Source organism: Ranitomeya variabilis, chromosome 3 (genome assembly GCF_051348905.1).
Source record: "Ranitomeya variabilis isolate aRanVar5 chromosome 3, aRanVar5.hap1, whole genome shotgun sequence".
Lineage (NCBI taxonomy): Eukaryota > Metazoa > Chordata > Amphibia > Anura > Dendrobatidae > Ranitomeya > Ranitomeya variabilis.
This window is the reverse complement of record NC_135234.1, coordinates 775570485-775597351: the sequence shown is the minus strand read 5'-3', so window position 1 is coordinate 775597351 and position 26867 is coordinate 775570485. Positions and strand designations below refer to the sequence as shown.

Genomic DNA, 26867 nt, shown 5'->3' with positions numbered 1-26867 from the left:
GCGGCGCCGGAAGATGTTCTCTGATTGGTTCATGTCTCCCGGAACAAGCAGTCGTGGCGAAAGATGGCTGCGGCGGTGCTGGAGGTGGAAGTCGGGGAAGCCGGGGAAGCCGGGCTGAGGGAGGCAGCGGAGGAGGTGAGGAGAGGCCGGGAGGGCACAGACCCCCGCACACCACCATGTCTGTCACACGGCGCCCCCTCCTCCATCTACTTCACCTCAAGACCACCCAATGCCATATGCTGTCACCTCTTACTGCTCCCTCATCCCCCTCCCCCGGTCCTGTCACTCCCCACTGACCCCTCATCCCCCTCCCCCGGTCCTGTCACTCCCCACTGACCCCTCCCCCAGTCCTGTCACTCTCCACTGACCCCTCATCCCCCTCCCCCGGTCCTGTCACTCCCCAGTGCACCCTCATCCCCCTCCCCCGGTCCTGTCACTCCCCACTGACCCCTCATCCTCCTCCCCCGGTCCTGTCACTCCCCACTGACCCTCATCCCCCTCCCCCGGTCCTGTCACTCCCCACTGACCCCTCATCCCCCTCCCCCGGTCCTGTCACTCCCCACTGACCCCTCCCCCGGTCCTGTCACTCCCCAGTGCCCCCTCATCCCCCTCCCCCGGTCCTGTCACTCCCCAGTGCCCCCTCATCCCCCTCCCCCGGTCCTGTCACTCCCCACTGACCCCTCATCCCCCTCCCCAATCCTGTCATTTTTCACTGACTCCTCTCCCCCAGTCCTGTCACTCCCCACTGACCCCTCATCCCTTTCCTCTGGGCCCGTCACTCCCCACTGACCCCTCATCCCCCTCCCCCGGTCCTGTCACTCCCCACTGACCCCTCATCCCCCATCCCCCGGTCCTGTCACTCCCCACTGAGCCCTCATCCCCCTCCCCCGGTCCTGTCACTCCCCACTGAGCCCTCATCCCCCTCCCCCGGTCCTGTTACTCCCCACTGACCCCCTCATCCCCCTCCCCCGGTCCTGTCACTCCCCACTGAGCCCTCATCCCCCTCCCCCGGTCCTGTCACTCCCCACTGAGCCCTCATCCCCCTCCCCCGGTCCTGTCACTCCCCACTGACCCCTCATTCCCCTCCCCCGGTCCTGTCACTCCCCACTGACCCCTCATCCCCCATCCCCCGGTCCTGTCACTCCCCACTGAGCCCTCATCCCCCTCCCCCGGTCCTGTCACTCCCCACTGAGCCCTCATCCCCCTCCCCCGGTCCTGTCACTCCCCACTGACCCCCTCATCCCCCTCCCCCGGTCCTGTCACTCCCCACTGACCCCCTCATCCCCCTCCCCCGGTCCTGTCACTCCCCATTGACCCCCTCATCCCCCTCCCCCGGTCCTGTCACTCCCCACTGACCCCTCATCCCCCTCCTCCGGTCCTGTCACTCCCCACTGACCCCCTCATGCCCCCCCAGTCCTGTCACTCCCCACTGACCCCTCATCCCCCTCCTCCGGTCCTGACACTCCCCACTGACCCCTCATCCCCCTTCCCCGGTCCTGTCACTCCCCACTGACCCCTCATCCCCCTCCCCCGGTCCTGTCACACCCCTCATCCCCCTCCCCCGGTCCTGTCACTCACCACTGACCCCTCATCCCCCTCCCCCGGTCCTGTCACTCACCACTGACCCCTCATCCCCCTCCCCCGGTCCTGTCACTCACCACTGACCCCTCATCCCCCTCCCCCGGTCCTGTCACTCCCCACTGACCCCTCATCCTCCTCCCCCGATCCTGTCATTCCCCATTGACCCCTCATCCCTCTCCCCCGGTCCTGTCACAATCCACTGACCCCTCATTCCCCTCCCCCGGTCCTGTCACTCCCCACTGACCCCTCATCCCCTGGTCCTGTCACTCCCCACTGACCCCTCATCCCCCAGTCCTGTCACTCCCCACTGACCCCTCATTCCCCTCCCCCAGTCCTGTCACTCCCTACTGATCCTTCATTCCCCTCCCCCGGTCCTGTCACTCACCACTTTCCCCTCATCCCCCTCCCCCGGTCCTGTCACTCCCTACTGATCCTTCATTCCCCTCCCCCGGTCCTGTCACTCCCTACTGATCCTTCATTCCCCTCCCCCGGTGCTGTCACTCACCACTGTCCCCTCATCCCCCTCCCCCGATGCTGGCACTCACCACTGCCCTCATCCCCCTCCCCCTGTCCTGTCACTCCCCACTGACCCCTCATCCTCCTCCCCCGATCCTGTCATTCCCCATTGACCCCTCATCCCTCTCCCCCGGTCCTGTCACTCCCCACTGCTCCTTCATCCCTCTCACCCGGTCCTGTCACTCCCCACTGACCCCTCATCACCCGGTCCTGTCACTCCCCACTGACCCCTCATCCCCCTCCCCCGGTGCTGTCACTTCCCACTGCCCCTTCATCCCCCTCCCCCGGTCCTGTCACTCCCCACTGACCTCTCATCCCCCTCCCTCTGTGCTGTGGCTGCCACTCTCTACAGACCTCTCATCCCCCTCCCTCGGTCCTGTCACTCCCCACTGACCCTTTATTCCCCTCCCCCGGTCATGTCACTCCCCACTGACCCTTCATTCCCCTCCCCCGGTCCTGTCACTCACCACTGTCCCCTCATCCCCCTCCCCCGGTCCTGTCACTCCCAACTGACCCTTCATTCCCCTCCCCCGGTGCTGTCAGTCCCCACTGACCCCTCATCCTCCTCCCCCGATCCTGTCATTCCCCATTGACCCCTCATCCCTCTCCCCTGGTCCTGTCACTCCCCACTGACCCCTCATCACCCGGTCCTGTCACTTCCCACTGACCCCTCATCCCCCTCCCCCGGTGCTGTCACTCCCCACTGACCTCTCATCCCCCTCCCCCTGTGCTGTGCTGCCACTCCCTACGACCTCTCATCCCCCTCCCCATGTGCTGTCACTCCCTGCTGACCCTTCACTCTACCCCCCCCCCCCCCCCCGGAGGATGTTACGGGGGGGGGGGGGGGGGGGAGATGTCCCAGAAGTGAATAATACAAGACTGCGCGATCGGCCCGGAGTAGTTATTGGGGGACCCAACCCTCCTCACTTTGCGCCTCTCATAAATGAGGAGATAAGTGACGGACGGTTCCTCCTTGTACGATGTTCTGCAGCGTCGTAATCATTCTAGCCTCACGCTCATGATCTCTGCTTGTAGTGAATAGTGGCAGAACCTGAACAGTCCTGATACTCCTCACAGCTGAGGGTTTGTGACAGGTGGATGCAGCTCCGACAATCCTCTTGGAGGGTTGGGGGTCCATTCACTGCACCTGTCTGTCAGAGGGGAAGGGGATACATGTTCTCCTAGTTTAGCTGTTTGTTACAATGTATCAGTTTGTGACATTAGAGGGTTATCCAGACTAGATACAACTGTAACAAACCCTCAGCTGAGAGCAGGATTGGGACAGGAAGGATTTTCAGCCTCTGGATGTCAGCTGGAACATTTTCATTTGCAGACAGCAAGCAGAGATCTAATCAGCGCTGAGAAGGTTAAATCTACAGCTGTGGTCGAGCTGTGAGCGGATGAGGGTGGTAGTGAGGACGCTGCTGGTTGTGCTTCGATCTCTGCTGTGAGCGGATGAGGGTGGTAGTGAGGACGCTGCTGGTTGTGCTCCGATCTCTCTGCTGTGAGCGGATGAGGGTGGTAGTGAGGACGCTGCTGGTTGTGCTTCGATCTCTGCTGTGAGCGGATGAGGGTGGTAGTGAGGACGCTGCTGGTTGTGCTCCGATCTCTCTGCTGTGAGCGGATGAGGGTGGTAGTGAGGACGCTGCTGGTTGTGCTCCGATCTCTGCTGTGAGCGGATGAGGGTGATAGTGAGGACGCTGCTGGTTGTGCTCCGATCTCTCTGCTGTGAGCGGATGAGGGTGGTAGTGAGGACGCTGCTGGTTGTGCTCCGATCTCTGCTGTGAGCGGATGAGGGTGATAGTGAGGACGCTGCTGGTTGTGCTCCGATCTCCGCTGTGTCTGAGCGGATGAGGATGGTAGTGAGGACGCTGCCGGTTGTGCTCCGATCTCTCTGCTGTGAGCGGATGAGGGTGGTAGTGAGGACGCTGCTGGTTGTGCTTCGATCTCTCTGCTGTAAGCGGATGAGGGTGGTAGTGAGGACGCTGCTGGTTGTGCTCCGATCTCTGCTGTGAGCGGATGAGGGTGGTAGTGAGGACGCTGCTGGTTGTGCTCCGATCTCTGCTGTGAGCGGATGAGGGTGGTAGTGAGGACGCTGCTGGTTGTGCTCCGATCTCTGCTGTGAGCGGATGGGGGTGGTAGTGAGGACGCTGCTGGTTGTGCTCCGATCTCTGCTGTGAGCGGATGAGGGTGGTAGTGAGGACGCTGCTGGTTGTGCTCCGATCTCCGCTGTGTCTGAGCGGATGAGGGTGGTAGTGAGGACGCTGCTGGTTGTGCTCCGATGTCTCTGCTGTGTCTGAGCGGATGAGGGTGGTAGTGAGGACGCTGCTGGTTGTGCTTCGATCTCTGCTGTGAGCGGATGAGGGTGGTAGTGAGGACGCTGCTGGTTGTGCTCCGATCTCTGCTGTGAGCGGATGAGGGTGGTAGTGAGGACGCTGCTGGTTGTGCTCCGATCTCTGCTGGGTCTGAGCGGATGAGGGTGGTAGTGAGGACGCTGCTGGTTGTGCTCCGATCTCTGCTGGGTCTGAGCGGATGAGGGTGGTAGTGAGGACGCTGCTGGTTGTGCTCCGATCTCTGTTGTGGGCGGATGAGGGTGGTAGTGAGGACGCTACTGGTTGTGCTCCGATCTCCGCTGTGTCTGAGCGGATGAGGGTGGTAGTGAGGACGCTGCCGGTTGTGCTCCGATCTCTCTGCTGTAAGCGGATGAGGGTGGTAGTGAGGACGCTGCTGGTTGTGCTCCGATCTCTGCTGGGTCTGAGCGGATGAGGGTGGTAGTGAGGACGCTGCTGGTTGTGCTCCGATCTCTGCTGGGTCTGAGCGGATGAGGGTGGTAGTGAGGACGCTGCTGGTTGTGCTTCGATCTCTGCTGTGAGCGGATGAGGGTGGTAGTGAGGACGCTGCTGGTTGTGCTCCGATCTCTCTGCTGTGAGCGGATGGGGGTGTGTCATGGTTCCCAATGGCAGGGGAACGTCAGGACACATAAATAACGGACGAGCTCTTGGGTGATGGAATCTCGAGCTGACCGTGAGCTAAACCTACCACACAACTAATAGTGGCCGGGGGGCGTGCCTACGTTTTATCCCTAGACGTCTCTCGCCAGCCGGAGGACTAACTAACCCTAGTAGAGGAAAAAACAGACCTGGCTTACCTCTAGGGAAATTCCCCCAAAAAGGAGACAGAAGCCCCCCACATATATTGACGGTGAGTTCAGAGGAAAAGACATACGCAGTATGAAGGTAGGTTCAGCAAAGCGAGGTCCGCTTACTAGATAGTAGAAAGATACAAAAGGGAACTGCACGGTCAGCTGAAAACCCTTTTAAAATACCATCCTGAAATTACTTTAAGACTCATGTGTCAACTCATGACACCGGAGTGGTAATTTCAGCCCACAAGAGCTTCCAGCTACAGAGAATGATATAACTGTAAAGTGGAACAAAAAATGCAAAACAAACTTAGGACTAAGAGTCCAACTTAGCTGATCAGTAGTCTAGAAGCAGGAACATGCAACAGAAAGGCTCTGGTTACATTGGTGGCCGGCAAGGCAATGACTGAAGAGCAGGAATAAATAGGAACTCCCCACTGCTGATGAAAACAGGTGAACTGAGAAAGAAAACACACCCGAGTCACCAGTACTGCAAGCCACCACCAGAAGGAGCCCAAAAGCAGATTCACAACAGTACCCCCCCCTCAAGGAGGGGGCACAGAACCCTCACAAGAACCACCAGGGCGATCCGGATGAGCCCTATGAAAGGCACGAACCAAATCAGAGGCGTGAACATCAGAAGCAGTTACCCAAGAATTATCTTCTTGACCATAACCCTTCCACTTAACCAGATATTGTAGTCTCCGTCTGGAAATACGGGAGTCCAAGATTTTCTCCACAACATACTCCAATTCACCCTCAACCAGCACAGGAGCAGGAGGCTCGGTAGAAGGAACAACCGGCACCTCATACCTCCGCAACAACGACCGATGGAAGACATTATGGATAGCGAAAGATGCCGGAAGGTCTAAACGAAAGGATACAGGGTTAAGAATCTCCAAAATCCTATAAGGACCGATGAACCGAGGCTTAAACTTAGGAGAAGAAACCCTCATAGGGACAAAACGGGAAGACAACCACACCAAGTCCCCAACACGAAGACGAGGACCAACACGACGACGGCGGTTGGCAAAATGCTGAGTCTTCTCCTGGGACAACTTCAAATTGTCCACCACCTGTCCCCAAATCCGATGCAACCTATCCACCATAGTATCCACTCCAGGACAATCCGAAGACTCCACCTGACCGGAAGAAAAACGAGGGTGAAACCCCGAATTGCAAAAGAAAGGAGAAACCAAAGTGGCAGAACTGGCCCGATTATTGAGGGCAAACTCTGCCAAAGGCAAAAAGGCAACCCAGTCATCCTGATCCGCAGACGCAAAACACCTCAAATAAGTCTCCAAGGTCTGATTAGTTCGCTCCGTCTGGCCATTAGTCTGAGGATGGAACGCAGACGAAAAAGACAAATCAATGCCCATCCTGGCACAGAATGCCCGCCAAAATCTAGACACAAACTGGGTCCCCCTGTCAGAAACGATATTTTCCGGAATACCATGCAAGCGAACCACATTTTGAAAAAACAGAGGAACCAATTCGGATGAGGAAGGCAACTTAGGCAAAGGCACCAAATGAACCATCTTTGAAAAACGGTCACACACCACCCAGATGACAGACATTTTCTGAGAAGCAGGGAGATCAGAAATAAAATCCATAGAGATGTGAGTCCAAGGCCTCTTCGGAATAGGCAAAGATAACAACAATCCGCTAGCCCGAGAACAACAAGGCTTGGCCCGAGCACAAACATCACAAGACTGCACAAAAACTCGTACGTCTCGAGACAGGGAAGGCCACCAGAAGGACCTAGCCACCAAATCCCTAGTACCAAAGATTCCAGCATGACCTGCCAACGCAGAAGAATGAACCTCCGAGATGACTCTACTGGTCCAATCATCAGGAACAAACAGTCTACCAGGCGGGCAACGATCAGGTCTATCCGCCTGAAACTCCTGCAAAGCCCGTCGCAGGTCTGGGGAAACAGCAGATAATATCACCCCATCCTTAAGGATACCTGTAGGTTCAGAATCACCAGGGGAATCAGGCTCAAAACTCCTAGAAAGGGCATCTGCCTTCACATTTTTAGAACCTGGTAGATATGAGACCACAAAATTAAACCGAGAGAAAAACAACGACCAGCGCGCCTGTCTAGGATTCAGGCGCTTGGCAGACTCAAGATAAATCAAATTCTTGTGATCGGTCAATACCACCACCTGATGTCTAGCCCCCTCCAGCCAATGACGCCACTCCTCAAAAGCCCACTTCATAGCCAAAAGCTCCCGATTACCAATATCATAGTTTCGCTCGGCGGGCGAAAATTTTCGAGAAAAGAACGCACAAGGTCTCATCACGGAGCAGTCGGAACTTTTCTGCGACAAAACCGCCCCAGCTCCGATCTCGGAAGCGTCGACCTCAACCTGAAAAGGAAGAGCAACATCAGGCTGACGCAACACAGGGGCAGACGAAAAGCGGCGCTTAAGTTCCCGAAAGGCCTCCACAGCAGCAGGGGACCAATCAGCAACAGCAGCACCCTTTTTAGTCAAATCAGTCAAAGGTTTAGCAACATCCGAAAAACCAGTTATAAATCGACGATAAAAATTAGCAAAGCCCAAGAATTTCTGAAGGCTCTTAAGAGAAGTAGGTTGCGTCCAATCACAAATAGCCCGAACTTTGACAGGATCCATCTCAATGGAAGAAGGGGAAAAAATGTACCCCAAAAAAGAAATCTTTTGAACCCCAAAAATACACTTAGAACCCTTCACACACAAGGAATTAGCCCGCAAAACCTGAAAAACCCTCCTGACTTGTTGGACATGAGTCCCAGTCATCCGAAAAAATCAAAATATCATCCAGATACACAATCATAAATTTATCCAAATATTCACGGAAAATGTTATGCATAAAGGACTGAAAGACTGAAGGGGCATTTGAAAGACCAAAAGGCATTACTAAATACTCAAAATGGCCCTCGGGCGTATTAAATGCGGTTTTCCACTCATCCCCCTGCTTAATTCGCACCAAATTATACGCCCCACGAAGATCAATCTTCGAGAACCACTTAGCCCCCCTTATGCGAGCAAACAAATCAGTCAGCAGTGGCAGAGGATACTGATATTTGACTGTAATTTTATTCAAGAGTCGATAATCAATACACGGCCTCAAAGAGCCATCTTTTTTAGATACAAAGAAAAAACCGGCTCCTAAGGGAGATGACGAAGGACGAATATGTCCCTTTTCCAGGGACTCCTTAATATACTCTCGCATAGCAACATGTTCAGGTACGGATAAATTAAACAAACGACCCTTTGGAAATTTACTGCCTGGAATCAGATCTATGGTACAATCGCAATCTCTGTGAGGAGGGAGTGAACCAAGCTTAGGCTCCTCAAAAACATCACGATAATCAGACAAAAATGCCGGAATCTCAGAGGGAATAGATGATGAAATGGAAACCAAAGGTACGTCCCCATGAGCCCCCTGACATCCCCAGCTTAACACAGACATTGCTTTCCAGTCAAGGACTGGATTATGAGATTGTAACCATGGCAATCCGAGCACCAAAGCATCATGTAGATTGTACAACACAAGGAAGCGAATCACCTCCTGATGGTCTGGAGTCATACGCATAGTCACTTGTGTCCAGTATTGTGGTTTATTACTAGCCAATGGCGTAGAATCAATACCCTTCAGAGGTATAGGGACTTCCAGAGGCTCTAGATCAAACCCACAGCGCCTGGCAAAGGACCAATCCATAAGACTCAAAGCGGCGCCAGAGTCGACATAGGCGTCCGCGGTAATTGACGATAATGAACAAATCAAGGTCACAGATAGAATAAACTTAGACTGTAAAGTGCCAATTGAAACAGACTTATCAACCTTCTTTGTGCGTCTAGAGCATGCTGATATAACATGAGTTGAATCACCACAATAGAAGCATAACCCATTTTTTCGCCTAAAATTCTGCCGTTCGCTTCTGGACAGAATTCTATCACATTGCATATTTTCTGGAGCCTTCTCAGAAGACACCGCCAAATGGTGCACAGGTTTACGCTCCCGCAAACGCCGATCAATCTGAATAGCCATTGTCATGGACTCATTCAGACCCGCAGGCACAGGGAACCCCACCATAACATCCTTAATGGCATCAGAGAGACCCTCTCTGAAATTCGCCGCCAAAGCGCACTCATTCCACTGAGTAAGCACAGACCATTTACGAAATTTTTGGCAGTATATTTCAGCCTCATCTTGCCCTTGAGATAGGGACATCAAGGCCTTTTCCGCCTGAAGTTCTAACTGAGGTTCCTCATAAAGCAACCCCAAAGCCAGAAAAAACGCATCCACATTGAGCAACGCAGGATCCCCTGGTGCCAATGCAAAAGCCCAATCTTGAGGGTCACCTCGCAGCAAGGAAATAATTTACAATTATATTTGAAATTCAAAAAACGAGATCTATCTCCGGAGAAAAATTCTGGTATAGGAATTCTAGGTTCAGATATAGGAGCATGTATAACAAAATCCTGTAAATCTTGAACTTTTGTGGCAAGATTATTCACCCCTATAGCCAAACTCTGAGGATCCATTTTAAGCAGGTGAGATCACAGCCATTCAAGGGTTAGAAGGAGAGGGAGACAAAGACTGCAATTAGAGCTGAAATGCAACTGATTCAACTATAGAGCAAGCACCAAGGAAAAAAAAAAAAAAAAAATTTGCAGACTTCTTTTTCTCTCCTTTCTTCTGCCAACAGTTTTAACACTTGGCCGGCCATACTGTCATGGTTCCCAATGGCAGGGGAACGTCAGGACACATAAATAACGGACGAGCTCTTGGGTGATAGAATCTCGAGCTGACCGTGAGCTAAACCTACCACACAACTAGTAGTGGCCGGGGGGCGTGCCTACGTTTTATCCCTAGACGTCTCTCGCCAGCCGGAGAACTAACTTACCCTAGTAGAGGAAAAAACAGACCTGGCTTACCTCTAGGGAAATTCCCCCAAAAAGGAGACAGAAGCCCCCCACATATATTGACGGTGAGTTCAGAGGAAAAGACATACGCAGTATGAAGGTAGGTTCAGCAAAGCGAGGTCCGCTTACTAGATAGTAGAAAGATACAAAAGGGAACTGCACGGTCAGCTGAAAACCCTTTTAAAATACCATCCTGAAATTACTTTAAGACTCATGTGTCAACTCATGACACCGGAGTGGTAATTTCAGCCCACAAGAGCTTCCAGCTACAGAGAATGATATAACTGTAAACTGGAACAAAAAATGCAAACAAACTTAGGACTAAGAGTCCAACTTAGCTGATCAGTAGTCTAGGAGCAGGAACATGCAACAGAAAGGCTCTGGTTACATTGATGGCCGGCAAGGCAATGACTGAAGAGCAGGAATAAATAGGAACTCCCCACTACTGATGTAAACAGGTGAACTGAGAAAGAAAACACACCCGAGTCACCAGTACCACTAGCCACCACCAGAAGGAGCCCAAAAGCAGATTCACAACAGGGGTGGTAGTGAGGACGCTGCTGGTTGTGCTCCGATCTCTGCTGTGAGCGGATGAGGGTGGTAGTGAGGGCGCTGCTGGTTGTGCTCCGATCTCTGCTGTGTCTGAGCGGATGAGGGTGGTAGTGAGGACGCTGCTGGTTGTGCTCCGATCTCTGCTGTGGGTGGATGAGGGTGGTAGTGAGGACGCTGCCGGTTGTGCTCCGATCTCTCTGCTGTAAGCGGATGAGGGTGGTAGTGAGGACGCTGCTGGTTGTGCTCCGATCTCTCTGCTGTGAGCGGATGAGGGTGGTAGTGAGGACGCTGCTGGTTGTGCTTCGATCTCTGCTGTGAGCGGATGAAGGTGGTAGTGAGGACGCTGCTGGTTGTGCTCCGATCTCTGCTGTGAGCGGATGAGGGTGGTAGTGAGGACGCTGCTGGTTGTGCTCTGATCTCTGCTGGGTCTGAGCGGATGAGGGTGATAGTGAGGACGCTGCTGGTTGTGCTCCGATCTCTGCTGGGTCTGAGCGGATGAGGGTGGTAGTGAGGACGCTGCTGGTTGTGCTCCGATCTCCGCTGTGTCTGAGCGGATGAGGGTGGTAGTGAGGACGCTGCAGGTTGTGGTCCGATCTCTCTGCTGTGGGCGGATGAGGGTGGTAGTGAGGACGCTGCTGGTTGTGCTCCGATCTCCGCTGTGTCTGAGCGGATGAGGGTGGTAGTGAGGACGCTGCCGGTTGTGGTCCGATCTCTCTGCTGTGGGCGGATGAGGGTGGTAGTGAGGACGCTGCTGGTTGTGCTCCGATCTCTTCTGTGTCTGAGCAGATGAGGGTGGTAGTGAGGACGCTGCTGGTTGTGCTCCGATCTCTGCTGGGTCTGAGCGGATGAGGGTGGTAGTGAGGACGCTGCTGGTTGTGCTCTGATCTCTGCTGGGTCTGAGCGGATGAGGGTGGTAGTGAGGACGCTGCTGGTTGTGCTCCGATCTCTGCTGGGTCTGAGCGGATGAGGGTGGTAGTGAGGACGCTGCTGGTTGTGCTCTGATCTCCGCTGTGTCTGAGCGGATGAGGGTGGTAGTGAGGACGCTGCTGGTTGTGCTCCAATCTCTCTGCTGTGTCTGAGCGGATGAGGGTGGTAGTGAGGACGCTGCTGGTTGTGCTTCGATCTCTCTGCTGTGAGCGGACGCTGCTGGTTGTGCTCCGATCTCTGCTGTGTCTGAGCTGATGAGGGTGGTAGTGAGGACGCTGCTCGTTGTGCTCCGATCTCTCTACTATGAGCGGACGCTGCTGGTTGTGCTCTGATCTCTGCTGTGTCTGAGCGGATGAGGGTGGTAGTGAGGACGCTGCTGGTTGTGCTCCGATCTCTCTGCTGTGAGCGGATGAGGCTGGTAGTGAGGACGCTGCTGGTTGTGCTCCGATCTCTTCTGTGTCTGAGCGGATGAGGGTGGTAGTGAGGACGCTGCTGGTTGTGCTCCGATCTCTTCTGTGTCTGAGCAGATGAGGGTGGTAGTGAGGACGCTGCTGGTTGTGCTCCGATCTCTGCTGTGTCTGAGCGGATGAGGGTGGTAGTGAGGACGCTGCTGGTTGTGCTCCGATCTCTGCTGTGTCTGAGCGGATGAGGGTGGTAGTGAGGACGCTGCTGGTTGTCCTCCGATCTCTCTGCTGTGTCTGAGCGGATGAGGGTTTTAGTGAGGACGCTGCTGGTTGTGCTCCGATCTCTGCTGTGTCTGAGCGGATGAGGGTGGTAGTGAGGACGCTGCTGGTTGTGCTCCGATCTCTGCTGTGTCTGAGCGGATGAGGGTGGTAGTGAGGACGCTGCTGGTTGTGCTCCGATCTCTGCTGTGAGCGGATGAGGGTGGTAGTGAGGACGCTGCTGGTTGTGCTCCGATCTCTGCTTGGTCTGAGCGGATGAGGGTGGTAGTGAGGACGCTGCTGGTTGTGCTCCCATCTCTGCTGTGTCTGAGCGGATGAGGGTGGTAGTGAGGACGCTGCTGGTTGTGCTCCCATCTCTGCTGTGTCTGAGCAGATGAGGGTGGTAGTGAGGACGCTGCTGGTTGTGCTCCGATCTCTGCTGTGTCTGAGCGGAAGAGGGTGGTAGTGAGGACGCTGCTGGTTGTGCTCCGATCTCTGCTGGGTCTGAGCGGATGAGGGTGGTAGTGAGGACGCTGCTGGTTGTGCTCCGATCTCTGCTGGGTCTGAGCGGATGAGGGTGGTAGTGAGGACGCTGCTGGTTGTGCTCCGATCTCTGCTGGGTCTGAGCGAATGAGGGTGGTAGTGAGGACGCTGCTGGTTGTGCTCCGATCTCTGCTGGGTCTGAGCGGATGAGGGTGGTAGTGAGGACGCTGCTGGTTGTGCTCCGATCTCTGCTGTGTCTGAGCGGATGAGGGTGGTAGTGAGGACGCTGCTGGTTGTGCTCCGATCTCTCTGCTGTGAGCGGATGAGGGTGGTAGTGAGGATGCTGCTGGTTGTGCTCTGATCTCTGCTGTGTCTGAGCGGATGAGGGTGGTAGTGAGGACGCTGCTGGTTTTTGTCTTGTCGCGGGGGATGTTTGTTCTCCCACTGCTGATTGCGGAGTGTGAACTGCGCTGTGACCTTCACTCTGCAGCTTGGACCTGGCTCCGGAGCTTGTGATGATCCTCTGCACATATCCCCGGAGGTTATAATGTGCCGCGTCTTATTACTGGGCCGTGGGGTCTCATGTAGGAGGACGCTCGGCCCTCTCTGTTTCGGGGGCTTCACTGTCGCTTTCTTCCCAGCAGGTGGACCTGTCTGACCTCGCCCCGGAGGAGCGATGGAGGTGAGACGTCATTACTGCCTTTATATGCGGCAGTGACGGTGCGGACCAGGCCGTGGTGGACGTTTGTATGGGACTGACAGCCTCTTGAGCAGGATGTACAGGGGTTGTCGGCAGTAGTAGATGCTGTGCTATTATGTCTGTCTGGTTGCAGGGTGGAGCACGCCAGGATGCACGCCAAGCACCGTGGCCACGAGGCGATGCACGCGGAGATGGTCCTTATCCTCATCGCCACGCTGGTGGTGGCGCAGCTGCTGCTGGTGCAGTGGAAGCAGCGACACCCGCGCTCCTACAATGTAAGAGCTGACGTACGGTAAGAGGGGGGTGTCTGCAGCGCTGTGCGGCTCACGGACCCCCGTCACTGCCCGCACCAGCCCCAGGAGGTGACGCGTCCTGTGCCAGTCTGGGGCAGGAGTCAGAGCAGTGGTCTGCAGCCTGGACACCGCCGACAGCTGTTATACTCCAGTCACATCCGGAGCTGCAGCCTCTATCCAGCTGGAGGGTTGCCACAACTGCAGCTGTGGATGTGACCGGTTGGTTGATCACATCTTGGGCTCTGTGTGTTCTCGCAGATGGTGACGCTGTTCCAGATGTGGATCGTTCCTGTGTATTTCACAGTGAAGCTGCACTGGTGGAGATTCCTGGGAATCTGGATCCTCTTCTCTCTGGTCACCGCATTTATTACCTACAAAGCCACAAGGAAACCACTGGAACAAACCACCCCAAGGTGAGCGCCGCAGGCTGCAAGCGGAGACCTCTGTGCTGACCAGAAATTAGAAGGGTCATTCAGCGGCATGTCCACCTCTCTGTAACATTGCACAGCACATGAAGGGTTAATGAAAAGTGGAGTCACTGTCTCCATACATTACTTACACTGATCCTGTATTACAGTCTCCAGAGCTGCACTCACTATTCTGCTGGTGCAGTCACTGTGTGCATACATTACATTACTGATCCTGAGTTACATCCTATATTATACTCCAGAGCTGCACTCACTATTCTGCTGGTGCGGTCACTGTGTACTTACATTACATTACTGATCCTGAGTTACATCCTATATTATACTCCAGAGCTGCACTCACTATTCTGCTGGTGCGGTCACTGTGTACTTACATTACATTGCTGATCCTGAGTTACATCCTGTATTATACCCCAGAGCTGCGCTCACTATTCTGCTGGTGCAGTCACTGTGTACATACATTACTGATCCTGAGTTACCTCCTGTATTATACTCCAGAGCTGCACTCACTATTCTGCTGGTGCAGTCACTGTGTACATACATTACATTACTGATCCTGAGTTACCTCCTGTATTATACTCCAGAGCTGCACTCACTATTCTGCTGGTGCAGTCACTGTGTACATACATTACATTACTGATCCTGAGTTACATCCTGTATTATACTCCAGAGCTGCACTCACTATTCTGCTGGTGCAGTCACTGTGTACTTACATTACATTACTGATCCTGAGTTACATCCTGTATTATACCCCAGAGCTGCGCTCACTATTCTGCTGGTGCAGTCACTGTGTACATACATTACATTACTGATCCTGAGTTACATCCTGTATTATTATTATTTATTATTATAGCGCCATTTATTCCATGGCGCTTTACATGTGAGGAGGGGTATACATAATAAAAGCAAGTAAAATAATCTTAAACAACACAAGTCACGACTAGTCCAGGAGGAGAGAGGACCCTGCCCGCGAGGGCTCACAATCTACAAGGGATGGGTGAGGATACAGTAGGTGAGGGTAGAGCTGATCGTGCAGCGGTTGGTTGATCGGTGGTTACTGCAGGTTGTAGGCTTGTCGGAAGAGGTCGGTCTTCAGGCTCTTTTTGAAGGTTTCGATGGTGGGCGAGAGTCTGATATGTTGTGGTAGAGGGTTCCAGAGTAGGGGTGATGCGCGAGAGAAATCTTGTATGCGATTGTGGGAAGAGGAGATGAGAGGGGAGTAGAGAAGGAGATCTTGTGAGGATCGGAGGTTGGGTGTAGGAAAGTACCGGGAGACGAGGTCACAGATGTATGGAGGAGACAGGTTGTGGATGGCTTTGTATGTCATGGTTAGGGTTTTGTACTGGAGTCTCTGGGCAATGGGGAGCCAGTGGAGGGACTGACAGAGGGGAGAGGCCGGGGAATAGCGGGGGGACAGGTGGATTAGTCGGGCAGCAGAGTTTAGAATAGATTGGAGGGGTGCGAGAGTGTTAGAGGGGAGGCCACAGAGCAGGAGGTTACAGTAGTCGAGGCGGGAGATGATGAGGGCATGGACTAGGGTTTTTGCAGATTCTTGGTTGAGGAATGTACGGATCCGTGAAATATTTTTGAGTTGAAGTCGGCAGTAGGTGGAAAGGGCTTGGATATGTGGTTTGAAGGAGAGATCAGCGTCAAGGATTACCCCGAGGCAGCGAGCTTGTGGGACTGGGGAGAGTGGGCAGCCATTTACTGTAATGGATAGGTTCGTGGGGGGGGGTCACGTGAGATGGGGGAAAGATGATGAATTCTGTTTATGACCATGTTAAGTTTCAGAAATCTAGCGGAGAAGAAGGTTGAAATAGCGGGCAGACATTGAGGGATTCTGGTTAGTAGGGAGGTGATATCTGGTCCAGAGATGTAGATCTGTGTGTCATCAGCATAGAGGTGATACTGGAAGCCATGAGATTCTATGAGCTGTCCCAGGCCAAAAGTGTAAATGGAGAAGAGCAGGGGCCCTAGGACTGAACCTTGTGGAACTCCGACAGATAGGGGGCGAGGTGAGGAGGTGGTGTGTGAGTGGGAGACGCTGAATGTCCGGTCTGTTAGGTATGATGAGATCCAGGATAGGGCCAAGTCTGTGATGCCAAGGGATGAGAGGGTCTGTAATAATAGGGAATGGTCCACTGTGTCAAAGGCAGCCAACAGGTCCAGGAGGATGAGGACAGAGTAGTGTCGCTTGCTCTTGGCGGTTAAGAGGTCATTGTTGACCTTAGTTAGGGCAGTTTCAGTGGAATGGTGTGACCGGAAGCCAGATTGTAAGCGGTCAAAGAGGGAGCAGGAAGAGAGATGGGAGGATAGTTCAAGGTAGACATGTTGTTCCAGTAGTTTGGAGGCATAGGGCAGAAGTGATATAGGGCGATAGCTAGATACAGAGGATGGGTCAAGAGAGGGCTTTTTGAGGATAGGTGTGATGGAGGCATGTTTAAAGCTTGAGGGGAAAACACCAGTTGTTAGTGATAGGTTGAAGAGATGGGTTAGGGTTGGGATGAAGACTGTGGTGAGGTTTGGGATGAAGTGGGATGGGAGCGGGTCAAGTGCACAGGTGGTGAGATGCGATCTTGAGAGTAGAGTGGAGAGTCGATCTTCGGTAATGGTGGAGAAGGTGGTTTTGGAGATGGAGGGCTGAGCAGTTAGGAGGAAGGTCTCTGGGGGTTATTGACCAAATTTGTCTCTGATGTTATCAATCTTCTGCTTGAAAAATGAGGCAAAGTCTTCAGCGGAGATAAGTGGGGAGGGAGGAGGTGCTGGGGGACAGACAAGAGAGTTGAAGGTGTTGAATAACTGTTTAGGGTTGTGAGACAGGGAGGATATGAGAGATGAGAAGTAGGTTTGTTTAGCTGTGGCGAGTGTGGTCTTGAAAGTAGTGAGGGACTGTTTGAATGCGATGAAGTGCTCGTTGGAGTGGGATCTTTTCCATCTGCGCTCAGCAGCCCTGGAAGCTCGCCTCAGTTCTTTGGTCAGGCTGGTGTGCCAGGGCTGTCTGTTGATTTTGCGAGCTTTGGTATGTGTAAGTGGGGCAGCAGATTCCAAAGCTACAGCTATTGTGGTGTTATATAGAGCAGCAGCGTCATCTGCATTGTGTAAGGAACTTATATCTGTGAGAGGGAGGAGGGATTCAGAGAGTGAATGTAGATCAAGGTGTTTAAGATTTCTGCGAGGGTGTGAAAGTTTGTGTGGTGGGGTTTGTACACATGGAGTGGAGAGGGAAGAGAATGTGAGAAGGTTGTGGTCAGGAAGAGGTGAGTTAGAGAGGTTAGATAGGGAGCAGAGGCGGGTGAAGATGAGGTCCAGTGTGTGACCATCTTTGTGAGTGGCTGTAGAAGACCATTGAGTGAGGCCGAAGGAGAAAGTGAGAGATAGAAGTTTAGTGGCAGCTGAGAGGGAAGTGTCAATGGGGATGTTGAAGTCGTCCATGATGATAGTGGGGATGCCTGCGGAAAGGAAATGAAGTAGCCAGGTGGTGAAGTGGTCAAAGAAGGTGGTGGCTGGCCCTGGGGGGCGGTAAATGGCAGGCAGTTGGAGGGGGAGTAGATGCGCACAGAGTGCACCTCAAAGGAAGGGAGGGTAACAGAGGGTGGCAGTGGGATTGGGGTGAAGGAGCAGTTATCTGACAGGAGAAAACCAACTCCTCTGCCATGTTTGCTGCTGGGGCGGGGTGTGTGCGAAAGGTGGAAGCCACCGTAAGAGAGTGCAGCAGGGGAGGCTGTGTCAGAAGGGGTGAGCCAGGTTTCTGTGATGGAGAGGAAGGAAAGCTTGATAGTAACAAAAAGATCATGGATGTAGGAAAGCTTGTTACAGACAGAGCGAGCGTTCCACAGAGCTCCTGTTAGTGGGACTGGGGAAGCGGGGGCTGGGCGAATGGGTATAAGGTTAGAGAGGTTACGGAAGTTTGTGATGGAGCGTGGATGGGAGGTAGAACTGACTGTGGGGATATGGTGAGGAGGACCAGGATTTGGAGAGATATCACCAGCAGTGAGAAGGAGCAGAGAAAGTGTTAGCAGGTGGGAGCAGGAGAGGGTATGAGGGGGCTGTCTGTGCTTGGAGACAGAGGATTGTATGTTAAGGAACAGTTCTGAGGAGGAGGTGAGATGGATGGGGAGGATTGAAGAAGAGATGAACAGTTCCTTACTTGGTGTGGGGATTAGGGGATTAGCAGAAAGTTAAGGATTATAGGGGTGAGGGTGAAAATAAACTGAAACATTGTTTACAGTGACTGTATCCAGTTACCTTCAGGTTCAATTCAGGTTCACTTCTGGTTTTAGTTCTACTGTAATCTTCACACTTCTAGGACACAGTTCTAGGGATCACACTGCAAAGCCCATAGAGATACCCCAGAGCTGCACTCACTATTCTGCTGGTGCAGTCACTGTGTACATACATTACATTACTGATCCTGAGTTACATCCTGTATTACACTCCAGAGCTGCACTCACTATTCTGCTGGTGCAGTCACTGTGTACATACATTACATTACTGATCCTGAGTTATATCCTGTATTATACCCCAGAGCTGCACTCACTATTCTGCTGGTGTAGTCACTGTGTACATATATTACATTACTGATCCTGAGTTACATCCTATATAATACCCCAGAGCTGCACTCACTATTCTGCTGGTGCAGTCATTGTGTACATACATTACATTACTGATCCTGAGTTACATCCTGTATAATACCCCAGAGCTGCACTCACTATTCTGCTGGTGCAGTCACTGTGTACATACATTACATTACTGATCCTGAGTTACATCCTGTATTACACTCCAGAGCTGCACTCACTATTCTGCTGGTGCAGTCACTGTGTGCATACATTACATTACTGATCCTGAGTTATATCCTGTATTATACCCCAGAGCTGCACTCACTATTCTGCTGGTGTAGTCACTGTGTACATATATTACATTACTGATCCTGAGTTACATCCTGTATAATACCCCAGAGCTGCACTCACTATTCTGCTGGTGCAGTCATTGTGTACATACATTACATTACTGATCCTGAGTTACATCCTGTATTATACCCCAGAGCTGCACTCACTATTCTGCTAGTGCAGTCACTGTGTACATACATTACATTACTGATCCTGAGTTACATCCTGTATTATACCCCAGAGCTGCACTCACTATTCTGCTGGTGCAGTCACTGTGTACATACATTACATTACTGATCCTGAGTTACATCCTGTATTATACTCCAGAGCTGCACTCACTATTCTGCTGGTGCAGTCACTGTGTACATACATTACATTACTGATCCTGAGTTACACCCTGTATTATACTCCAGAGCTGCACTCACTATTCTGCTGGTGCAGTCACTGTGTACATACATTACTGATCCTGAGTTACATCCTGTATTATACCCCAGAGCTGCACTCACTATTCTGCTGGTGCAGTCACTGTGTACATACATTACATTACTGATCCTGAGTTACATCCTGTATTATACCCCAGAGCTGCACTCACTATTCTGCTGGTGCAGTCACTGTGTACATAAAATACATTACTGATCCTGAGTTACATCCTGTATTATACCCCAGAGCTGCACTCACTATTCTGCTTTCTGTACTTTCCTTTCCAGGCTGGTGTATAAATGGTTCTTGCTGCTGTATAAGATGAGCTATGCCACGGGCATTGTGGGATACATAGCTGTGATGTTCACGCTCTTCGGTCTGAACCTGTTGTTCCGGTAAGTCTGTGTCTGCCGACATTTCTCATTTTCTGGAGCAGAATCTTCGAACAATTGATTTCTTGATCTTCAGATGCGATACGTCTTCTCTCCACTAGAGGTCTCCTCTCTGCCACTTAGAGCAGGCCTGCTATGTCTGCTGCTGTACACCGGGGGCAGTGTGGAGCCTGAAGCACTGGGAATCTTATGGAGAATGCGGCATCCAAGCTCTGACCGCGTGCCTCCATCACCCCCCGAGGCTCTGACCGCGTGCCTCCATCACCCCCCGAGGCTCTGACCGCGTGCCTCCATCACCCCCCGAGGCTCTGACCGCGTGCCTCCATCACCCCCCGAGGCTCTGACCGCGTGCCTCCATCACCCCCCGAGGCTCTGACCGCGTGCCTCCATCACCCCCCGAGGCTCTGACCGCGTGCCTCCATCACCCCCCGAGGCTCTGACCGCGTGCCTCCATCACCCCCCGAGCTCTGACCGCGTGCCTCCATCACCCCCGAGGCTCTGACCGTGTGCCTCCATCACCCCCCGAGCTCTGACCGCGTGCCTCCATCACCCCCCAGGGCTCTGACCGCGTGCCTCCATCACCCCCTGAGCTCTGACCGCTTGCCTCCATCACCCCCGAGGCTCTGACCGCGTGCCTCCATCACCCCCGAGGCTCTGACCGCTTGCCTCCATCACCCCCGAGGCTCTGACCGCGTGCCTCCATCACCCCAACCCGACCCCTGACCACGTGCCTCCATCACCCCAGCCCGACCCCTGACCGCGTGCCTCCATCACCCCAACCCAAGCTCTGACCGCGTGCCGCTATCACCCCACATCCCCCACCATACGGGACGTATTGGTGTAACTGTTCATGCTCTTCGGGTTTTGTCTTGCAGCATAAAACCGGAGGACGCCATGGACTTCGGTATCTCTCTGCTTTTCTATGGACTGTATTACGGGGTGCTGGGCCGGGACTTCGCGGAGATGTGCGCGGATTACATGGCGTCCACCATAGGTGTAAGTTTTCTGTTGGTTTCTGTGCAGTCATTACTGGCCGCACCTTCCGTGCTGCATTCTGGGACTTGTAGTGCAGGGTTGTGGTGACTTTGTGTTGTCCGCTTAGTTTTACAGTGCGTCGGGGATGCCGACCAAGCACCTCTCAGACAGCGTGTGCGCTGTGTGCGGACAGAGGATCTTCGTAGATGTGAATGAAGAAGGAATCATCGAGAACACGTACAGACTGTCCTGCAACCACGTGTATCCTTACACCTGCACTGCCCCCTGCTGGAGAGGACAGGGATGGCCATCACACCAAAGACACCCAGCGGGGCAGGCCGCATACTGGGGGAATGTCAGCTAAACTCGATTAAATATGGGCTGGTGACAATGGCTGGGGGTGTAGAAAAGATGCTGCAAGAGAGACTGAAGATGTTTCGTAGGTTTGGGGCCCAGAGGGTCAGTGAGGCGTCTGGGCTGGAGAGTCGGGAAGGTGCTGAGGGTCAGGGAGGCGCCTGGGCTGTAGGGTCAGGAAGGTGCTGAGGGTCAGGGAGCCGCCTGGGCTGGAGAGCCGGGGAGGTGCTGAGGGTCAGGGAGGCGCCTGGGCTGGAGAGTCGGGAAGGTGTTGAGGGTCAGGGAGGCGCCTGGGTTGGAGGGTTGGGGAGGTGCTGAGGGTCAGGGAGGCGTCTGGGCTGTAGGGTCAGGAAGGTGCTGAGGGTCAGGGAGCCGCCTGGGTTGGAGCGTCGGGGAGGTGCTGAGGGTCAGGGAGGCGCCTGGGCTGTAGGGTCAGGAAGGTGCTGAGGGTCAGGGAGGTGCCTGGGCTGGAGAGTCAGGGAGGTGCTGAGGGTCAGGGAGGCGTCTGGGCTGTAGGGTCAGGAAGGTGCTGAGGGTCAGGGAGCCGCCTGGGTTGGAGCGTCGGGGAGGTGCTGAGGGTCAGGGAGGCGCCTGGGCTGTAGGCTCAGGAAGGTGCCGAGGGTCAGGGAGGTGCCTGGGCTGGAGAGTCAGGGAGGTGCTGAGGGTCAGGGAGGTGTTTGGGCTGTAGGGTCAGGAAGGTGCTGAGGGTCAGGGAGCCACCTGGACTGGAGAGTCGGGAAGGTGTTGAGGGTCAGGGAAGCTCCTGGGCTGGAGAGTCGGGAAGATGCTGAGGGTCAGGGAGGCGCCTGGGCTGTAGGGTCAGGAAGGTGCTGAGGGTCAGGGAGGTGTCTGGGCTGTAATGTCAGGAAGGTGCTGAGGGTCAGAGAGCTGCCTGGGCTGGAGCGTCGGGGAGGTGCTGAGGGTCAGGGAGGCGCCTGGGCTGTAGGGTCAGGAAGGTGTTGAGGGTCACGGAGGCGCCTGGGCTGGAGAGTCAGGGAGGTGCTGAGGGTCAGGGAGGCGTCTGGGCTGTAGGGTCAGGAAGGTGCTGAGGGTCAGGGAGCTACCGGGGCTGGAGAGTCAGGAAGGTGTTGAGGGTCAGTTCAGCGCCTGGGCTGGAGAGTCGGGAAGATGCTGAGGGTCAGGGAGGCGCCTGGGTTGGAGGGTTGGGGAGGTGATGAGGATCAGGGAGGTGCCTGGGTTGGGGAGGTGCCGAGGGTCAGGGAGGCTTTTGGGCTGGAGAGTTGGGAAGGCGCTGAGGGTCAGGTAGGCGTCTGGGCTGCAGAGTCGGGGAGGTGCTGAGGGTCAGAGAGACGCAGGGACCTGGTGGGTTGAGGTTAGAGAGGCGTCTTGGCTGAGGGGTCAGGAAGGCACTGCAGCTTGGAGATGCATCGAGGTTCGAAAGGTGCTGGTGCCTCACAGGGTCGAAGTTGCGTAGGCGCAGAGGGTCCGGAAGGCGCTGCCGGTCGGGGTGGCACCTGGGCTGGAGATTCGGCGAAAGCACTTAGCGTCAGGGAGAAGTCTGGCATAAAGAGACGGGAAGGTGCTGGAGGTCAGGGAGGCACCAGGGCCTGGTGGGTTGGGGTCAGAGAGGTACCTTGGCTGGGGGTCGGGAACGGACTAGTGCTGGGGCCTGTAGGGTTGGTGTCAGGGAGGCACTGGGGCTCTAATGGTTGTGGGGATGCCGGGGCCTGTAGGGTCGAGGTTCGGAAGGGGCTGGAAATGAGCCGGGGCCCTGCAGCGTTGAGGTTGGGAAGGCGCAGGGAGGGTCAGGATTGGGAAGGTGCTGGGGGCCAGAGACTTGGGGTTGGGAAGGCGCCCAGGGCTCAGAATGTTTGGGATTGTGGCTGCTCTGGGGCCGGAGGGTGGCTGTTGGAGAGGCACTGTGGCCGGAGGGTTGGGTTCAGGGAGGTGAGGGCGTCCTGGGGGGCTTGTGCTGTGTCTGTATGTACTCTTAACCTGCTGGTGTTTGCCTTAACGTCGCCATCTTCAGCTTCCACGAGTTCTGTATCCGTGGCTGGTGCATCGTGGGGAAGAAACAGACGTGTCCGTACTGCAAGGAGAAGGTGGACCTGAAGCGGATGTTCAGTAACCCGTATCCTAAACTCCGGGGGTCTGTGGTGGAGGCCGTGATCAGACGTGATGGAAAGTAACCGGCGTATTGTTCCGTCGCAGACATCTCTGCTGGTGATCTGTCCGTCACATCTGAACACGGTCATAGGGGAGAATTATTGGGGACCCTGTATTGACAGCAGAGGGTGGAGGGGCGCGATCCTACATAACATTGTGGTGGTGGTGGTTAAAGGGGCGGTCCAGCATCAGAAATACATGGCTGCATTTTTCCAGATAGAGATTTTGCCTCCTTGACTCGTGCGTGCAGCTGGGAGCGGCCTCACGTCATGTACGGACAGCTGCTGGACTGGTTACGGTACCTGGTGGCATGGCAGCCCGTCATTATTGGACTGGTTCAGGGCATTAACTATATCCTGGGGCTGGAATGAGCCGTCTCCACCACTTCCCAAGTTCCCGGCACCATCTGGAGAGGAGGCAGTGATGCCGGCGGCGCCTTCTCTGGATTTTTCTTGTTTTTTTTTTTTTTCCCCTTTTTTTTGTTTTAGCCCCTGGAGCTGCTTGGACGCTCTTCTCCGCAGTGTTAGTCGCCGCCGTTGCCGCTCTGGAGAATTGCCGGTTGTTGTTGTATTATTTATTTGTAGCGCCGTATCGTCTGTATTTTTTATTTGGCACCACATGGAATCTGGGTTTAGTTCTTCCATCAACCACTGAAATGCTTCAGCGCCTTGTGCCGCCTTGGGTTCTCCTTCATTACCGAGCGGCGGGGGGCACCCTGACCATCCACCTTCTGCCGCCTCTGGTTCTCCTCCATTACCCCACACCGGGGAGCGGCGGGGGACACACTGACCATCCATCTTGTGCCACCTCTGGTTCTCCATTTCCCCACACCGGGGAGCGGCGGGGGACACACTGACCATCCATCTTGTGCCGCCTCGAGTTCTCCTCCATTACCCCACACTGGGGAGCGGCGGGGGACACACTGACCATCCATCTTGTGCCACCTCTGGTTCTCCTCCATTACCCCACACTGGGAGCGGCGGGGGACACACTGACCATCCATCTTGTGCCGCCTCGGGTTCTCCTCCATTACCCCACACTGGGGAGCAGCAGGGGACACACTGACCATCTTGTGCCGCCTCTGGTTCTCCTCCATTACGCTACATCGGGGAGCGGCGGGGGACACACTGACCATCCATCTTGTGCCGCCTCGGGTTCTCCTCCATTACCCCACACCAGGGAGCGGCGGGGGACACACTGACCATCCATCTTGTGCCGACTCGGGTTCTCCTCCATTACTGTACACTGGGGAGCGGCGGGGGACACACTGACCATCTTGTGGCGCCTCGGGTTCTCGTCCATTACGCTACATCGGGGAGCGGCGCAGGCACACTGACCATCCATATTGTGCCGCCTCGGGTTCTCCTCCATTACCGTACACCGGGGAGCAGCGGGAGACACACTGACCATCTTGTGCCGCCTTGGGTTCTCCTCCATTACTGTACATCGGGGAGCAGCGGGGGACGCACTGACCATCTTGTGGCGCCTCGGGTTCTCCTCCAATACGCTACATCGGGGAGCGACGGGGGACACACTGACTATCCACCTTGTGCCGCCTCGGGTTCTCCTCCATTACCCCACACCAGGGAGCGGCGGGGGACACACTGACCATCCATCTTGTGCCGCCTCGGGTTCTCCTCCATTACCCCACACCGGGGAGCTGCGGGGGACACGCTGACCATCCATCTTGTGCCGCCTCGGGTTCTCCTCCATTACCCTACATCAGGGAGTGGCGGGGGACACACTGACCATCCATCTTGTGCCGCCTCGGGTTCTCCTCCATTACCCCACACCTGGGAGCGGCAGGGGACACGATGACCATCCATCTTGTGCCGCCTCGGGTTCCCCTCCATTACCCTACATCAGGGAGCGGCGGGGGACACACTGACCATCCATCTTGTGCCACCTCAGGTTCCCCTCCATTACCCTACATCGGGGAGCGGTGGGGGACACACTGACCATCCATCTTGTGCCACCTCAGGTTCTCCATTACCCCACACCGGGGAGCGGCGGGGGACACACTGACCATCCATCTTGTGCCGCCTCAGGTTCTCCTCCATTACCCCACACCTGGGAGCGGCGGGGGACACGCTGACCATCCATCTTGTGCCACCTCAGGTTCTCCATTACCCCACACCGGGGAGCGGCGGGGGACACACTGACCATCCATCTTGTGCCGCCTCAGGTTCTCCTCCATTACCCCACACCTGGGAGCGGCGGGGGACACGCTGACCATCCATCTTGTGCCACCTCAGGTTCTCCTCCATTACCCCACAGCGGGGAGCGACGGGTGACACACTGACCATCCATCTTGTGCCACCTCAGGTTCTCCTCCATTACCCTACATCAGGGAGCGGCGGGGGACACTGACCATCCATCTTGTGCCGCCTCGGGTTCCCCTCCATTACCCTACATCAGGGAACGGCGGGGGACACACTGACCATCCATCTTGTGCCGCCTCGAGTTCTCCTCCATTACCCCACACTGGGGAGCGGCGGGGGACACACTGACCATCCATCTTGTGCCACCTCTGGTTCTCCTCCATTACCCCACACTGGGAGCGGCGGGGGACACACTGACCATCCATCTTGTGCCGCCTCGGGTTCTCCTCCATTACCCCACACTGGGGAGCAGCAGGGGACACACTGACCATCTTGTGCCGCCTCTGGTTCTCCTCCATTACGCTACATCGGGGAGCGGCGGGGGACACACTGACCATCCATCTTGTGCCGCCTCGGGTTCTCCTCCATTACCCCACACCAGGGAGCGGCGGGGGACACACTGACCATCCATCTTGTGCCGACTCGGGTTCTCCTCCATTACTGTACACTGGGGAGCGGCGGGGGACACACTGACCATCTTGTGGCGCCTCGGGTTCTCGTCCATTACGCTACATCGGGGAGCGGCGCAGGCACACTGACCATCCATATTGTGCCGCCTCGGGTTCTCCTCCATTACCGTACACCGGGGAGCAGCGGGAGACACACTGACCATCTTGCGCCGCCTTGGGTTCTCCTCCATTACTGTACATCGGGGAGCAGCGGGGGACGCACTGACCATCTTGTGGCGCCTCGGGTTCTCCTCCAATACGCTACATCGGGGAGCGACGGGGGACACACTGACCATCCACCTTGTGCCGCCTCGGGTTCTCCTCCATTACCCCACACCAGGGAGCGGCGGGGGACACACTGACCATCCATCTTGTGCCGCCTCGGGTTCTCCTCCATTACCCCACACCGGGGAGCTGCGGGGGACACGCTGACCATCCATCTTGTGCCGCCTCGGGTTCTCCTCCATTACCCTACATCAGGGAGTGGCGGGGGACACACTGACCATCCATCTTGTGCCGCCTCGGGTTCTCCTCCATTACCCCACACCTGGGAGCGGCAGGGGACACGATGACCATCCATCTTGTGCCGCCTCGGGTTCCCCTCCATTACCCTACATCAGGGAGCGGCGGGGGACACACTGACCATCCATCTTGTGCCACCTCAGGTTCCCCTCCATTACCCTACA

At 55.1% G+C, this 26867-nt stretch overlaps 1 protein-coding gene across 1 annotated transcript; it reads left to right on the top strand.

Annotated features, from left to right (window-relative positions):
* The first annotated feature begins 5 nt into the window (after positions 1–5).
* Positions 6–24298, top strand: RNF121 (ring finger protein 121). The gene is made up of 9 exons (XM_077298883.1): positions 6–135; positions 13421–13461; positions 13613–13754; positions 14031–14185; positions 19791–19898; positions 20771–20891; positions 20998–21131; positions 23215–23316; positions 23602–24298. The coding sequence occupies exons 1-9, from the start codon at positions 64–66 to the stop codon at positions 23720–23722; spliced, it is 996 nt and encodes a 331-aa protein (XP_077154998.1). The 5' UTR covers positions 6–63; the 3' UTR covers positions 23723–24298.
* Positions 24299–26867: the final 2569 nt, after the last annotated feature.

Excerpts from the sequence above, each read along its gene's own strand:
- RNF121 (XM_077298883.1), top strand. The coding sequence starts at position 64 with ATGGCTGCGGCGGTGCTGGAGGTGGAAGTCGGGGAAGCCGGGGAAGCC. Across the intron at positions 13,462-13,612 it reads GCCCCGGAGGAGCGATGGAG|GGTGGAGCACGCCAGGATGC; the intron begins GTGAGACGTCAT and ends GTCTGGTTGCAG. Across the intron at positions 21,132-23,214 it reads AGACTGTCCTGCAACCACGT|CTTCCACGAGTTCTGTATCC; the intron begins GTATCCTTACAC and ends CGCCATCTTCAG.